Source organism: Vipera ursinii, assembly GCF_947247035.1.
Source record: "Vipera ursinii genome assembly, chromosome: 5".
Taxonomy (NCBI): Eukaryota; Metazoa; Chordata; class Lepidosauria; order Squamata; family Viperidae; genus Vipera; species Vipera ursinii.
This window is the reverse complement of record NC_139518.1, coordinates 82,555,640-82,573,175: the sequence shown is the minus strand read 5'-3', so window position 1 is coordinate 82,573,175 and position 17,536 is coordinate 82,555,640. Positions and strand designations below refer to the sequence as shown.

The 17,536-nt window shown below is 41.5% G+C and overlaps 2 protein-coding genes across 3 annotated transcripts in view; one reads left to right on the top strand and one right to left on the bottom strand.

Moving 5' to 3' along the window:
- Nucleotides 1-5,766, top strand: part of SGPL1 (sphingosine-1-phosphate lyase 1) — a 64,995-nt gene extending 59,229 nt beyond the window's left edge. Inside the window, exons 13-14 of the mRNA XM_083364787.1 lie at nucleotides 3,935-4,055; nucleotides 5,548-5,766. Coding sequence (XP_083220913.1) covers nucleotides 3,935-4,055; nucleotides 5,548-5,685 — 259 coding nt within the window. The 3' untranslated portion in view covers nucleotides 5,686-5,766. The remainder of the gene's footprint in view (nucleotides 1-3,934; nucleotides 4,056-5,547) is intronic.
- Nucleotides 5,767-8,537: 2,771 nt separating this feature from the next.
- Nucleotides 8,538-17,536, bottom strand: part of PCBD1 (pterin-4 alpha-carbinolamine dehydratase 1) — a 12,346-nt gene continuing 3,347 nt past the window's right edge. The window contains exons 1-4 of one of the 2 annotated variants that reach the window (XM_083364836.1): nucleotides 14,164-14,328; nucleotides 13,008-13,139; nucleotides 10,520-10,600; nucleotides 8,538-8,771 (exon numbers count right to left, since the gene is read on the bottom strand). In XM_083364836.1, coding sequence (XP_083220962.1) covers nucleotides 8,673-8,771; nucleotides 10,520-10,600; nucleotides 13,008-13,139; nucleotides 14,164-14,313 — 462 coding nt within the window. In that variant the 5' untranslated portion in view covers nucleotides 14,314-14,328 and the 3' untranslated portion in view covers nucleotides 8,538-8,672. Of the gene's footprint in view, nucleotides 8,772-10,519; nucleotides 10,601-13,007; nucleotides 13,140-14,163; nucleotides 14,329-17,536 lie in introns of those variants that run through there. The other variant, XM_083364837.1, reaches the window with a different exon arrangement.

Sequence of the window (17,536 nt, the reverse complement as noted above, 5' to 3'; positions counted from 1 at the left end):
GTGTGTAATTTGCTAACTCTAAGTTGATTGATACTATCTTATTAGCACTAGAATATACAATTTCTCAAATTTTCTCTCAAATGAGGGAATAGAAGGGGAACTCACCAAATTTGCAGACAAGACCAAGGTGGCAGGAGTAGCCAACACCCCAGAAGATAGACTCAATATCCAGATCTCAACAAACTTGAACACTAACTAACACTACCTAACAAAATGAAATTCAGTGATGAAAAAAGTAAGGTTCTACATTTAGGCAGGAAAAACCAAATGCCATAGTATAGTTGGTACCTGGCTCATTAGTAATTACTCTGAAAGAGATCTTGGAATAGTAGTGGACAAACTCTTAAATATGAGCTAGCAATGTGCTGCAGCCATCAAAAAAGCCAATGTAATCCTAGGCTGCATTAACAGAGGGTTAGAATCAAGATTGTGTGAAGTGTTAGTACAGCTTTATAAGACCTTGGTAAGACCACACTTGGAATCCTGCATCCAGTTTTGGGCACCACAATATAAAAAAAGATGTTGAGACTCCGGAATAGTGTAGAGAAGAGCAACAAAGATGATTAGGCGCCTGAAGGCTAAAAGATACGAAGAACGGTTGCAGGAATTGGGTATGTGTACACTAGTGAATAGGGACGCGGTGGCTCAGTGGGTTAGGACGCTGAGCTTGTCGATCAGATGGTCGGCAGTTTGGCGGGTCGAATCTTGAGTGCCGCATAACAGTGAGCGCCTGTTACTTGTCCCAGCTTCTGCCAACCTAGCAGTTCGAAAGCACGTAAAAATGCAAGTAGAAAAATAGGGACCACTACAGTGGGAAGGTAACAGCATTCTGTGCGCCTTTGGCGTCTAGTCATGCCGGCCACATGACCACGGAGACGTCCTCGGACAAGCGCTGGCTCTTCGGCTTTGAAACGGAGATGAGCACCGGCCCCTAGAGTCGGAAACGACTAGCACGCATGTGCGGGGGAACCTTTACCTTTACCTTTACACTAGTGAAAAGAAGGACTAGGAGCAACATGATAGCAGTATTCCAATATTTGAGGGGCTGCCACAAAGAAGAAGGGGTCAGCCTATTTTCCAAAGCATCACAAGGCAAGACAAAAAACAATGGATGGAAACTGATCAAGGAGAGAAGTAACCTAGAACTAAGGAGAAATTTCCTGATAGAACAATAAACCAGTGGAATGGCTTTCCTTCACAAGTTGTGGATGCTCCATCACTGGGGGCTTTTAAGAAGAGATTGGACAACCATTTTTGTCAGAAATAATAGAGCCTCCTGCTTGAGCAGGAATTTGGACTAGAAGACCCCCAAGGTTCCTTCCAACTCTTATTCTGTTCTGTTATTCTGTCAAATTCGACTTTCATGATTAAAGAATAAAATCACAATCTTACTTTCTGTGTTGTGGGAGCAGTAATAATTACAAAGTGGTAAAAGGATATATATATATTTTCTCCACACTCAGGCAAAAGATTTGCTTTATATTTTGAAATTTCATTTTTTCACAGCTCTTAAAAAATTAGCCTTTGCCCCTCTTTAAAGAAAATTCCTAGTTCTGGCCATTTTTTAAGATTTAAAATTAGGAAACTTGGATTAGAAAATAACTGTCATAAATAGCTTTTGTACTCTTCTCAATTATTTGAAAGTATATGTCAATACTTCAGTTCAGCCAAAATAATTGCTAATCTGTTAGTTAATACTTTACATCCTAGGTCTTTCTTTGCATCATCAAAATTAGATTAGATTACTTTTTAAATTATTTTAGGTTTGCAATTTTAAGATGACGTAATTTCATCTGCGAAAAGATTATTTTAAGCATGATTATTGTTATTGGCAAAAAAAGAAGAAAACGTGACATTTTTTCAACCACCCCATGCAAAACAAGACACAAGCCAACCCTGAACACATTTTGTCTTCAACAACTCTTTATCTGTTTGATTGGAGTAAATGAACTTCAATCGTACCTAAAACAGAACCATAGTTTGCACTCAAATCTCCCTGGAGGAAAGCCCTGGAAAAGCCACTTGGCTTTTTCATCATTTCCCCCCAATTTTATTTAATTGCTAATACATAAGTAATGAACATTTGCTAAATTGCCAAATAGTTACAAAACTGGCAGATGTTTTGGAGAATATGATAGTTGGGGAAATGGGAGCAGAGATATTGAACCTTAAATTTGAAATTTCTGCATCTTTTTAATTATGAAGGATATGAGACTTTGTGCAGATTTGGTGTTTGATGACACAAAATGGTGTAAAAGTGAGGGGTGACTTTGGGGGATAATAGGACTGTGTTAGTCTTGGAGGATGTCATTAATCCCCTGATCATGTCATTTTACACATTTTACACAGAGGCATGAAATAATATAAATCTTTAATGCCGCTGTTAGATGAATATAGCAGTGTAGGTTTTAGGGTTTCCTCCAAAATCCAGTTTGAAATGTCTGCAGCCCTGCTTGGAGAAGTTCAAAAATTGGTAACAAAAATGGTAGTCCTCAAGTTACAACCATAATAGAGCCTGCTGTAGGTAAACCTGATTTTACAACCTTTTTAGCACTGGTCGTTATGTAAACGCGCTTATTAAATGAACATTGCAGTCATTGAGAGCACTCATTGTTTGCTATGCAACAGTTTTTCTGAGAACTGGGAAGTGCCAATTTTCGGCAAAATTGTTGCAAATCATAGTCACATGACCACGAGATGCTACAAAGAGCCATAAATGCAGCCATTTTGCCCAGTGCCTGACGTTTGGGCACATGACTGTGGCCCTGGCCATTGGAACTTTAAATCTGGCTCATAAGTAACGCAAAAGTAGGGCTGTTGAACTTTGAAGGTTCTCTTAAGTTAGAGTTCCCCAGCTTTTCTGCCTTCGAGTGGGAAGGGATGGTTCACTCGAGTGACCGGCAAGCACTCGGTACAGGTCCATTTGCGCAAGCGGTGTGCACGTGCGCCCGCCGCTCATGCAAATGGAGTGCTCGCCCGCTGCCTACACAAGGAAGGATGCGCGTGCTCGTTGGCCGTTTTCATGGCCCAGTTGCAAACCCCTCATGGCCCATTAGTGGGCCGCAGCCCACAGTTTGGGGACCTCTGTCTTAAGCAACCTGTCATAAGTTGAGGACTACTTTTTTATTGAACTCGGTGGCAGACGTAACTTCAGTTTAATTTTAAAGCCAGTTCATTTTCAAAGGTATTGAAAGGGAATTGGCTTTAGAAATTATTTCAAGTGAGAATATTATTATTAAGAAGTTCTTGTGAATGGCGTATTGTGACACCTGTTCAGAATAGCCAAGAGATATTTATGAATGGCTTGTGTTGCTCAGTCATCTCTCCAGCAGTCTGCAGCTTCTCTCCGACTTCCCCTAATTCAGTGAAAACCCAACAAAAGATACAAAGAATTCGGGTATTGTGCTTTTTTTTTTTTACAAACACTGCTGTTAGTTTATCACTTATCCTTAAGAAATCGTTGACAAGAAACTGTATCTCCTCCCACTTTGCCTATAAATTTGTTGGAGAATTATGAAGTTTCCTTTGTACCCAACCCTGGCTAAGACATTAAGATTACATGAAGTAAAACAGGCTTTCCAGAAAGCTGAAATTATAGTATAATCATATAATAGGGCAATGATGTTTTTATTTAAAATTTACACAGGGTAATTTGCATAATAAATGCAGAAAAAATTACTCTCTGCAGAACGTACCGACTTTATTATAATACAGGAAAGAAATATGGTAAGCAATAACTGAGTGGGTGATCAGATGTTGAAAAAATAGGAAACCAGCACCTTCAGTCTATTTGTAATAGGGATGTGATAACGTAGCTACCGAGTTGACATGATTTCTGATGAATTTTCCAGTTCTGGAATAGAGTATGATCAGGAAACGAAAGGTTTTGATTGTGAAGAAAAGTTAACGCTATCTTTCTCCGTCTCTTTCCAAGCATTCATTTTTGCTTAACACTGCTACAAACAGAACCTGGAGTGGCTGAACAAATGGTGAAGGATGTCAGAGAGTGTGTCTCTGAGATCATGAAGAATCCAAACGAAAAGACAACTGGCATGGTAAAGGAAATTTTGCATATTTTTTTTTTGAGGATTGCTGTTACGGAAGCCTAGAGACAAGACAGTGGCGCTCACAGTTGATAGAAAGCAAATCAGAGAATAAGACTTAAACCTGGTTGGGACTGTAGCCTGATAATTCAAATTAGAAGTTTGGGGACACTGCTAAATTTACACCCAAGATCCTGTAATACTTATATTTCAGCCAGTGGCCAAGTTTTTTTTATTTAGTTGAGGGTGGTGAGCCTATTAGATTTACTCAAAGAGATGTCAGGTTAACCTGTAATTCATACATTTCTTAATTCCACCTTAATTAGTTGACTAATTAATTGCACTGCATTTACTTTGGCTTATTGTTGAATATGTCCAGTGAGTACTAGGCTATTGACCAGGACTAGTTAGGAAGCATAATATTTCTTTGCTTAGCATAGTTACTTGCTCTGCCCTCCCCTTCCAGGTACAAATCTAGGAATTGATTAAAGCAGGGTGTCAAACTCCCAACATCATGTGACGTGTCGCGACGTATCGCAACTTTTTCCCCATTGCTGGAGCTGGGGTGAATGTGGTTTCGGCATGACGCATCCAGCCCACGGGCCGGCAGTTTGACACCCTATGTCAGACATGTCAAACACAAGGCCCGGGGGCCGGATCCGGCCCGCGAAGTGGTTTCATGTGGCCTGCGAAGCCATCCTGGAAACAGTGAGGGAACGGCCCCCACTGCCTTGGTCCTGGCCCAGAGACCCTCCTTCTGCTGGAGACCCTCAGATCTGTCCCACTCGTGCCCAGGCCCCCATAGGCACCCTTGATGCGAACAATGTAGAGCTGGCCATGCCCACCCAGTAGGCCATACGTACTCTACCCACGCCCACCCAGTAGGCCACGCCCACCCTGGCCATACTCACCCGGCCCCCTCTAGGGCAACCGCAATGCTGACACGGCCCTCAATGAAATTGAGTTTGACACCCCTGCCCTATGTTAAAGAAATAAATTATTTGAAAATAAACTAGTTGGGTAACTTCCTTCTCTAGCATTAGTTTAAGTTAGTGTGGAGGTCTTTCAAAAATGTCTTGTCTGGGTGTAGTACCATCTAGTGTGTACTGGATGGAAATTCAGCAAAGGGCTTTTTTCCAGATTCTCTCTGTGTATAAGGATTTTACTTGTCACGTTCCGTTTTTATGTTTTAGCTTTCTTTAGAATTTCTGTAGGTGGTCTGCCTTTACTGCACAACCTTTTTATACCTAGGCATTTGATAACTAAGATAATCTGCTCTATTTTTTTAAAAAAAATCCCCCATTTTTAAATGGGCTTTCATTTTAAATCTGCTCCTGGTTTTTATGTTTGCTTATGGGCTTGTGATTGCTTATTTCGTAAGCACTGGATTTTACGGTTAGCTACTTTTGGCATTATTAATGCAAATACAAGTAACACATTTCAGAAGTAACGCATGGAATAAATCTTAGCTGATCATTGTGTTTTGTTTTGTTTCAATTTATAGAGTGCAATCTATGGTATGGCGCAAGTCATTCCTGACAGAAACCTAGTTTCAGAAATTGCTGGTGGTTATTTGGACAGCCTCTACAGCACAGATCATTCTCCTTCGACTGATACGCACATGAATGGTTCTCCAAACTGATTTTTAGTCATATATCCCAACTGTTGGATGATGACACACTAAACAATTCAAAGGAAAGGTAATATCACTTGGAAGTGTTTCTTCTGCAGATACAGCTCACAAGGCAGCTTGACCTGTTGACGTAACATTCCCTCTTAGATTAAACACAGGTTCAACCCCCTAGCTTAGATTGGCTGTTCAGATCTGTGAAACTTCAGGAATACTCTCTCTCTATCTCTCTCTTTTAACTTTAATAATTATTTGTATTTCTTATGATGACTCACTGCTGCTTCTAGGCGTCCAAGAAACAGCAGGCTTAAGGGCAATATAAGTCTGTTCCATCATTGTTCATGCTCAGGTCTTTTGAATTGTTTTAGTAGATACCGTTTTCTTGGTTGATGTTCACACTGAGCTGTGAATTCGACAAAAGTTTGCACATAAACATCCTTCACAGTTGATAGGACAAAGTCAGGGTGCTCTGAATGAGAGGAAATGATCAGAGGAAGGTACAAATGATTGTACTTTCAGGGTGTGTTTCTCTTTCCCTAGAATTTTTTTTTAACTGTAACATCCCCCCCCCCAAAGTATTTGAGCCATGGGGATCCATGAAGGTACTAAGGATAAAACGGTTCTTCCATATATATAGGGGCTTTTGCCTTAGTTTCTGTGTTACTACAATTAGGAGAAAGCAAATCATATTTCTTCAGAATCACTGTTTGAGAAGTTCAGCTTCTTGCAACGGTTCCAGTTCCTAGTTCTGCCATTTTGTTAAGCGCCTTTATGGACTCAAAGAGAACCAGTGACTCAGAATGTAATTATCTGTAGGACCCAGAGCTCCTTTCCAGGTGTTGCACTAATTTATCAGACACATTCTCAAGAGAGCACACGCAGATTTGCCTTAAATGCTGAGAGCATCTCCACTCAGAAGCCAAGCAGATGATCAGATCAACAGATGATCACCTCCTCTATGGTACTATACTGAAAATAACCTTAACCTCAGGTATCATATACTCATCTTCAGTGTTTCACGACGTCTCAGCTCGGTCCACTTTGCAACTGTGATAGGGATACCTGTGGTCTAGAAGCTTGACCTCTAATGGATGAGAGACATTGTTTCTTTCCCATTGTTTAATATGCTTCCAGAAGTAACTGTGCCTCCAGTGGGCCATTCCTGGGCCAAATGGCAGGCACATTAGCTTTTTATTCTAAGGCTTGAGGTAGGGGTCTTCAAACTTGGCCCTTTTATGACTTGTGGACTTCAACTCCCAGAATTCCTCAGACAGTGTGTCTGGCTAAGGAATTCTGGGAGTTGAAGTCCACAAGTTATAAAAGGGCCAAGTTTGAAGACCCCTGGCTTGAGGTGTAAAACTAGGTTCACCAGCCTGGTTTTACAGAGGTGAATGGAGAACAGTTCCATTCAATCTTAAACTTTCTATACAGATTAGTCTGCTAGATCAGTCACAGTCTCTTAACTTTCTGTCAGCAGTAGTTCCCTGAGGGGGAAAAACAGAATCAAGTCTTTTAGTGGTATAGATTCATATTCCTTTCAGTTATTATTGCACAATCCTTTGTGACTTCACGAATTTGGGGTCTGTGTTATGTGAATCTTTGGATCAATCATTTATCTCTTCCTGGCCATCTTTCTATTGCAGCTTTGAATGGAGTGAATACAAAATAACTTGATGGTTAATTGCCTGATGTATGTGTATTGACTAGTTTGAACAGATACATGTTTCCAAATACGTTAAGAAAGGAAAACTCGATTGCATCCCTCGCACATAAGTAATTTTAACGAACTGTTTTCATTCATTTTCTAGAACAGAATGTTAAATTTTGTAAGATCTTAATTTCAGTTTAATACTGATACATGTTCAAACCTGCTTTGTTTCAATACTTAACCCATGTATACTTTGTCATGCATCTTGTACATGTTTTCTGGTTTAAAATAAATGTTATTTTCTTCCTCAACTTCCAAGTTTAAAACAATGGGAAAGTAGCTTCTTCCCGTCTAAGAGTTTATTGGAAAGCCAACCTCATCGGTCAAGGTTGCATTCACCACCAAGATGATTACGACCTCCACGTCTGAAATTTCTTGCAAGCTAGGGGGCACCGAGATAGTTAAAAAAAAAATCAAGGTGGCAATAAAAGAACTTATCAAAGTTCTTTTATTGTGACACTTTTACTTCCCTTCATTTACAACTCTGGAGTAATTTCAATTATGATGAAATCCATTATTGCACAAGGATGGTGAATGTAAAAAGGGGGCATGGCAGAGACACAGCTGCCATCTTGAATTCTTTCAAGCCCACCATGCCCAATGGATGAGCCTGTCACATCCTATCGGATATGTTTACCAATGAAAATCTACTTAACTTTCTTTAAAAAATGTTCACTGACAGAACGTGTGAGAGATTTTAATTTCTTCTGCTGTACTAGCCTATGCTAAACTGGGTGTGGTTTTGCAACGCATGATGGGCAAAGCTATCCTAAGGAAGAAAAACAACCATGACTTGCAATCTGTAGTATATAGGTTTCTATATCACCAATCCACAGTTGTGTCTACCTTGGTTTAAAAGAAGATTAACCAATTCCAGCATTTCCCTGTCTACCCCCCTTTCATGAAGTCAAGCAATACAAGAAACAGTGCTGAAGAGAAATGCACAGGGAAACAATTTCCAATGCTTTGTGTAAGAGCAGGCTTTCTTAAAACTGACAACCACAAGCAACTTTTCCTGCACCCATTTAATACTGCTAAACAGGGTTACAGACTAAACAACCCTAGAGACAGATATTGACACAAGACAGATTTATAATGGATAACAAATGAATTCACAGCGCTGGTGCCTATTGCAATGTGTGACCATACAGTAAGCAAGTATGAAGCTTCAACAAAAAGATGGGTTCTCCCATATTAACTGGATACGGAGGCTAGATTACATTTGTCATGATGCTTTCTGACAAGTTAAGATGCAGAAACTGCCTTTACCGACAAAGATGGGGTGAGCACTTTAGGCTAGTGTGTTTGCTACTTGCTCTATAAAACTGGCCAGGTTGATGTCCCGTTCAGATAAGCCAGCACACTCGTGTGTGCTTAAGGTTATATGAACCTGAAAGAAACAAAATGCCTAATTAGTACAGCAGTTATGAGAATACATAGCAGCATAGCTGCAAAGTGCTTGAAAGAGCTAAAAAAAATCAATTTATTAATGATAAAATGTTTTTGGTATCTTCATTCACTGCTGGCCTCAGTGCTTATCAGTGAAATTTAAAACACTCAGTCCCACCCAGGATTAGGGAAGTCAAGTCACTTTGGCGTAGAAGGTTTTTTTTTTTAAAGAGTTACACTGCAGTTGCTAGATTGAGTCACTACTACAAACATCCCTCTCCTCCTCTTGCTGCATTATAAGACTGGTAGTTGCTTCATCGTATTTATCATCATATCAGAATGAGCACTTCTGATAAGGCTCAAATAGCCCCCCTCCCCCACCAATTAGCAGAAATATAATCTGGTACAGGTTTGGACAGCTAGAAAGATGCAGACCCTATGGATTTAATGGGCTTATGCTACAATGGATTTAGGTACCGTATTTTTCGGACCATAAGACGCACTTTTCCCCTCCCAAAAGTGGGTGGAAAAACGAGGTGCGTCTTATGGTCCGAAGGTAAGTGAAAACACTTGTCTCCCGTTCAGCCAGCGCAGTCCATCAGCTCCTTTGGAGAGACGTGATTGAATGAAGACGTGGAATTCTCCGCCCCGCCCCTGTGATTGGTCGGCAGGGGAGGAAATACGGACGTGCCTGCCATGCCTTCTGACTGCCTCCCCCTCCCTGCGCACGCACATTTTCTTTCTTTTACCTCGCTGCTAAAGAAAGTTTTTGCTAAACTAAACCTCATAGGCAAAGCCGTGAGGAGTTGTCCCTGCAGGTTTCTCTGCGAAGTTTATTGGAAGTGATTTCCCATTTGCAAGATAATACTGCTAATTGTTTGAAATTGCTTCGGCATCTTAGAAAACCTATTCAGGGAAAAGAAACTACCGGTACCTACCTACCTACCTACCTTTCTTTCTTTCTTTCTTTCTTTCTTTCTTTCTTTCTTTCTTTCTTTCTTTCTTTCTTTCTTTCTTTCTTTCTTTCTTTCTTTCCTTTCTTTCTCTCTTTCTTCCTCCCTCTCTCCCTCCTTTCTTTCTTCCTTCTCTTTCTTCCTTCTCCCTTCCTTCCTTCTTTCTCTCTCTCCCTTGCTCCCTCCATCCTCCCTCCTTTCTTTCTTCCTTCCTTCCTACCTTCCTTCTCTCTCCTTTTTCTTTCTTTCTTTCTTTCTTTCTTTCTTTCTTTCTTTCTTTCTTTCTTTCTTTCTTTCTATCTATCTTTCTTTCTCTTTCTTTCTTTCTTTCTTTCTTTCTTTCTTTCTTTCTTTCTTTCTTTCTTTCTTTCTTTCTTTCTTTCTCTTTCTTTCTTTCTCTCTTTCTTCCTTCCTCCCTCCTTCCTTCCTTCCTTCTCTCTCTCTTCCCTCCTTCCTTCCTAGTATACCGGTACTATTTGGTTCAGAATATTTTTTTTCTTGTTTTCCTGCTCTAAAAACTGGGTGCGTCTTATGGGCAGGTGCGTCTTATGGTCCGAAAAATACGGTAGTTAAAATAACTTTTATCTAAGCTTGAACAGAGAACCAGTTTGGGGGTGTGATAAAAGATCAAGGCTAGAAGTTGGGAAGACCAGAAGCAGGTGAGTGACTTTGAGTCACTCACTCCCTTTCAGACCTAGGAATAAGGCAATGGAAAACTTCCAAACAACATTACCAAGAAAACTGCAGGAATGACTCAGGTTAAAAAAAAGGGTTTGAACAAGAACTTATCTCTTACTTTGTTGTAAACATTAAACCATTCGGGATGATGATCCAGTTTTTCTGCTTGTAGAGCTACTCTGGTCATAAATCCAAAGGCCTGTTCAAAAGATGAAAGAGGGTTTTAGAAAAACACAAGGACAGAAGGGAAACTCCACACAGACTCCACTAATAAGACAGATAAGGTAGTTGTTAGTATTGCAACCACTGAAAGAAACACAAATCACACAATTAAGGATCTATCAGTATACCTCAGTGCACTCTCCAAGGATAGCATTTAGTTTCTCCTGTTTGCAGAATGCAGAATGAGACAGACTCAACTTAGCCATTGATGTGGGTGGCTGGAAGTTGTAGTTCAATAATATCTGCAGACCTACTAATAATGCAGGAATTGATACAGGTAGTCCCCATCTTTAGATCACTTATTCAGCAAGTTTGAAGTTCTAGCAGCACTGAATGAATGGTGATTATGAGCGATCCTTGGGTTCTGGTGATCCCAGCATACTCTTGGTTCATACGATTGTGATCTGGATGCTTACACTTACGATCGGTTGCAGTCAGTGCTGGGATTAAGCCACTTTGCACCACTTCGGCAGAACCGGTAGCTAATTTTTGTTGCCCAGGCCCAGAATGGACTTCCGGAAGCGGTATCCACACAGAGAACTGGTTGTTCACATATCTGAATCCCACCACTGGTTGCAGTGCTCCGTGATGGCATGATTGCTATTTGTGACCTTTCACCCTGGCTTCCCCAGAAGTCAATTGTGCAAAATTAATACTCTTTCAAAAGGTTGCTAATTCTTAAATTAATGGAAGGAATGATTTTAGTTTCATCTAGTGCAGGAGTCTTCAAACTTGGCCCTTTTATGACTTGTGGACTTCCAACTCCCAGAATTCCTCAGCCAGTGCCTGGCTGAGGAATTCTGGGAGTTGAAGGTCCACAAGTCATAAAAGGGCCAAATTTAAAGACCCCTGATCTAGTGCTTAAGGTACCAGGCTAGAAACCAGGAATCTCTGAGTTCGTGTTCCGCCTTAGGCATCAAAGCCAGTTGGGTGACTTTGGGCCAGTCATTCTCATTCAGCCCAACCTACCTCTCAGGTTTGTTGTGGGGAAAATAGGAGGGGGAAGCAGTATTAAATATCTTCATTGCCTTGAGTTACTTATTAAAAAAAAGAGATATGATACAAATAAAATTTGTAGTGTAAGCCAGAAATGAACAAATCAGTGGTCAAGTTCTTTTTAATGAATGAGAAAGGTTTGTTGTGCTAGATTGAAATGTTTTTAATGTGCAGTTTTGTGGGGATCTGCCTGATTCTGGCTTAAATGTAAGTAGAATCTGTTGGCAAGAGTGATGATTCTTAGGATTGGAGCTGGAATGGAGGAGGAGTTCAGTCCTTTTCTCCTCCTCTCCAAAGGAAAATTCATGTTATGCAGTTGTTACATCCAGCAGCAGAAACTCTCTATGGCAGTGGTGGCGAACCTATGGCACGGGTGCCAGAGGCGGCACTCAGAGCCCTCCCTGTGGGCACCCACGCCATGCCTCACAGGTGGCAACTGTCCCCTCTTCAACCAGCTGCCCCCCACAGGTGTCCCTCCCCACGAGCGACATTGAGGTGACCACACCCACCTTGGCCACACCCACCCAATCTTCCATCAGCACCACAGCCACACCCACCCAGTAGGCCACGCCCACCTGGCACCCAGCGATAAATAAGTGGGTTTTGGGTTGCAGTTTGGGCACTCGGTCTCTAAAAGGGTTTGCCACTACTGCTCTAAGGCATGCAAACAAGTAAGCGATAGGACTGCCGGACACAAGCAGATGTTTTGAGTTGGCTTTTTCCCTGACCAGCATGGCAGAAAAAAAAGGAAAAATCCATGCATCTTTCTCGATTTCTAATCATTGGTATCCTCTCCAACCTTTTGGGATGGAGTGGGAAAATAATTTTGGGGGGACCTGAGGCTACTGGCATTTGAATCCAAGGAACGTTCAAGACAGCAAAGGATTTCAGGACCACTCTTTGCAGCTCCTGTCTCGACAAAGCTATTGTAGCATCAGCAGGCAAGAGCTACGCTCCTTTTCCTCCACCGCAGGAAAAGCGAAGCAATCTTGGTGTGTCCCACATAAAGAATGTCTATGGAGATACTCAATCATCCAGGTCATGGCTGTCCCAAAAGATGTTCTGAAGAAGTTTCTTGGTTGAGAAGCAAAACCTTTTCAAACAACACCCCCCCCCCAAGAAACTCCAGTTGCCTTTTGAAAAAAGCACCTTTGGGACCACATAAAGAGATGCACTAGCAAGTATTTAACCCACTTACGGGCCCACTTACACATGTCAACAGTTGCTACACTGCAGGGTTAGGAACTGAGTATCTTTGCAGCTCGTTGCGTCCTGGGATTTGCATTTTGGCTGAGCCTGCTGTTAATCAGTGTAGAGCTGCACGTTTGGATATTGTTCCCAACTCAAGCATAAGCCTTTCTTGAAATAAAATAGAAGTGCTTTTGTACCCGATTAAAGTCCTTAAAATGGAACTCCTTGTAGATAGCGTCTCTGCCTTCCACCTCATTCCATCCTACTGCTCTGAGATTGGGCAGGAGCTGTTCTCTCTCTTCGCCACTCAGACGGTGGGCTTTTCCTGCCTAGGAGAAAATGGAGAAAGCATCTGGATAAACTTTCTCTGAGCATGGAACAACACGTCTGCGAAGAAGCTATTTTCGGATGAATCTTAAGAGCATCAGATCTAGACGATTTTTCAAAATTCTTAAGGAGTCAATCCCGTGAACAGCTACTTAAGAGAAATGTAGAGCACTCCCAAGCTTACAGCACTCCAACATTCCATGACTGGCTTGGGAAGATGATGGGAGGTGTAGTCCAACACATAGAGAAGGCACAAGTTGGGAAAAGCTATCCTGCACTGGCTGTACCAGTGCTGAACACATGCATGTTGCACATGCTACCATGCAACAAGACATTCTGGCCCGATTTTGCTGCATCCAACTCTTGTTCAAGGTAAATGCAGGTTGTGGGAAAGTTCAGCAAATTAAAAATGGTGTGCTCCTTTGCTGACATGACCCAAACTGCTGAATTCCTATTTAGGTGGAATGCATGTCCCCTTTTGCTTAGCTGTCCATTTGCATTATTATCTGTAACATTTACTATAAGCAGAAAATGAAGCACATTCTATTTGGGGGGGGAACAATATATCCTAGAAGGTTTATGTCAATACTAAAACCATCCCATAATGTATGGTCCTTATATTGGAATCAGTTATTATGTGCCAGACCACATTGTTGGGGGACTCTTAATGACATAAACACTGCCATTAATTTGATGGCAAATATGTCACTCAATACAGGTGGCCTGGCGACTTGCCACCACAATTAGAACCAGAATTTTGGCTGCTAAGCGTGGTGGTTAAGAGAATCACATTCAATTTTACTACCTTTTTGCTGCAGTTAAGTGAGTCCCAAGTTGTGATCACATGACCCCAGGACACTACAACCGTGTAGATACATGCTGGCTGTCAACCACCAAGATTTTGTTCACTTGACTGTGAGGATGCTCCAACAGCCATAAGTGCAAGCACTTGTTAAGTCATTTTTTCCCCAGTGCTGTTGTAACTTTGAATGGGTGCTCAACAAATGGTCGCAAGTCAAGGATTACCTGTAGAACAGAGGTCCCCAACCTTTTGGGCACCAGGGACTGGTTCCGTGGAGAGAGATTTTTCCATGGACCGGAGGGGGTGTGGTTTTGTGTGCTGCCTGCATCTTGCGCATGGGGCTTTGCTTGTTTGTGCAGACCAGTTGCTGGCATGTTGTGGCCCGGTACTAGTCCACGGACCAGGGCTTGGGGACCCCTGCTGTAGAATGTTTAAAGCTGCCACGCAGCAGAAAAAATTGACTAGCTATTTTTCATTGCTCAATTCTACCCACTTTATGGGCATGCTAAATTCTAAATTCAGAAAACCATGATTAATAGCTGTGATAATTTACCCTGATAATTTACACAGTTTGGAAGTTGGCTGCAGTGGACTTGGATGTTAAAAATAAAACTTTTATTAAAAGCAGAGTGCTCCTCCCAGAGAAATGGTTAACTAGAAGACACCCACGTTTGTATAAAAGGGAGAAACCAAATCTTCTTTCCTAGTTAATGGTTAAAGTCTGTTGCATCATTAATGACTGTCCTTTAAACTTCTATAGATACTGGGAGGAATACAGGGTGACAAATAGCAGCATGCCAGCAGTTTCTTACTGTTTTCCATACTGTCAGTTTGAAGGACAATTGTGCAACAGTTTTTGATGAATGCCAAGGCAAAGCAAAGAAAAAGAGATCAAAGGGAGAATAATTTGGTCTGGATCCAACTCAAAATTTTGTGTTGGAGGATTCCAGAGCTGAGAAACTCCAGCTGAAAAGATTTATTCCCATCTTAGTCTTTGTAGCTGGATTCATTCTACCATAACCCACCTATCAAAATAATTGTGTATGTGTATACGATATTATATTATATTACAGGCAGTCCTCGACTTAACAACACTTCATTTAGTCACCATTCGAAGCTACAATGGCACTGGAAAAAAGTGACTTTAAGACCCTTTTTGAGACTTTTGGCCATTGCAGCATGCCATTTACATTCAGATGCTTGACAACTGCTTCATATTTATGACAGTTGCTGTGTCCTGGGGGTCATGGGATCACCTTTTGCCACCTTCTGACAAGCAAAGTTAATGGAAAAGCCAGATTCGCTTAACCACCATGTTAACAACGGCAATGATTCGCTTAACAAATGTGGCAAAACTCATTTAAGAAATTTCTCAATTAGCAACATAAATTTTGAGCTCGTGGTCGTATGTTGAGGACTACCTGTATATCATATCCATTATATAATGTTATGTTATATTTAATATATTTAATAAGGTAAAGGTAAAGGTTCCCCCGCACATGCGTGCTAGTCGTTTCCGACTCTAGGGGCCGGTGCTCATCTCCATTTCAAAGCCGAAGAGCCAGCATTTGTCTGAGGATGTCTCCGTGGTCATGTGGCCGGCATGACTAAACGCCAAAGGCGCACGGAACGCTGTTACCTTCCCACCGTAGTGGTCCCTATTTTTCTACTTGCATTTTTACATGCTTTCGAACTGCTAGATGGGCAGAAGCTGGGACGAGTAACAGGCGCTCACTCTGTTATGCGGCACTCGGGATTCGACCCGCCAAACTGCCGACCTTCTGATCGACAAGCTCAGCGTCCTAACCCACTGAGCCACCGCGTTCCCCAATATATTTAATATAACAACATAAATATGGTTTCAAAGACAACAATAAGCATTTGAAACATCCATAGACTGCTTTATTTAGAGCAGGGGTCTGCAACCTTGACAACTTTTAAGGCTTGTGGACTTCAGCTCCCAGAATTCCTCAGCCAACTAGCTGGCTGAGGAATTCTGGGAGCTGAAGTCCACAAGCCTTAAAATTTGTCAAGGTGGCAGACTCCTGATTTAGAGCAATGTATAATTCTAGTGAAGAAGCTACATTCACAATTCTCGAAGAAGGCCCCTGTGGAAACTTTTATTGATTGATAAGTGTCCTACAAAAATATCCTGGGAGTTCCTCAAAAGAATTCCTCGCATGTTTCTCCTAAAACCTCACTTTTCATCATTGTTACGGATGCTACATGCAAGCACTTCAGCAAACTGAAACCATACCGAGTAAACATTGCACAGCACAATAAACCTCCAGCAGCTGCCCTTTTACTGAGATCACCTGATAAGCACGTTGCTGGTATCTTAGCGACACACTGATAAGGCTTTTAGAAAAATGAGACAGACAAGGTTTATGTCCGCTTGTGATCTTGCCCATTACTGGATAACTAAAAGCAAGGCAATGAAAAAAAAAAACAGCCCCCCTCCTCCCGGAGACTTAATATTATAAAAATGGATTTCAGACTAAATCGTGCTCAGCATAAGATTGAAGTCAGGGCATTCTAGATTTCACATAACCAGATCTGAGCCTTGTCATCTTATCTTTGCATGTATTAAATGCTGCATTTTTTTTCTTCAGTTAGGTTTGATTAAATTAGTTTATTAGTTTTAAAGCAATTTAATACAGGTAGTCTTCAACTTAGCAACCATTTAGCGACCATCTGAAGTTACGGCACTGGAAAAAAAAAAGATTACAACCAGTTATGACCCTCGCAGAACAACCCCCCCCCCCACTGTCATGTGATCAAAATTTGGGCACTAGGCAAGTGGCTTGTATGTATGATGGTTACTCATCTAGGGAGCCTTGTGATCAGCATCTGTGACCTTCCTAGCTGGCTTCTGACAAGCAAAGTCAATGGGGGAAGTTGGATTCACTTAATGCAGGGGTCTTCAAACTTGGAAACTTTTAAGACTTGTGGACTTCAACTCCCAGAACTCCTCAGCCAGCCAGTCTTAAAGTTGCCAAGTTTGAAGACCTCTGCCATAATGGATGCAGTGATTCACTTAACAGCAATAATAATAATAATAATAATAAATAGTAAAATTGGATGTGATTCTCTTCACAACTACCATGCTTAGCATGATTCACTTTACAGTTGTGGCAAAAAGATCATAAAATAAGATGAGGCTCACTTAACAACTGCCTTGCTTTGCAATGGAAATTCTGCCCCAATTGTGGCTGTAAGTCAAGGACTACATTTTAATCTTTCTAGTAAGCTTCCCTATTAGGAGAACCGAGTTAAGTGGAGGAGTGAAATTGCTTCACTGTTTTTCAAGCCTTGGAGGCTGGTCCATGATAGCACTTAGCAATAGCACTTAGATCAAGGGTCTTCAAACCTGGCCCTTTTATGACTTGAGGACTTCAACTGCCCGGCTGAGGAATTCTGGGAGTTGACGTCCACAAGTCATAAAAGGGCCAAGTTAGAAGACCCCTGACTTAGATTTATATACCACTTCACAGTGCTTTACAGACCTCCCTGAGCGGTTTACACAGTCAGCATATTGTTCCCCCAGCAACCTGGGTCCTCATTTTACTGACTTGGAAAGATGGAAGGCAGGGCCAA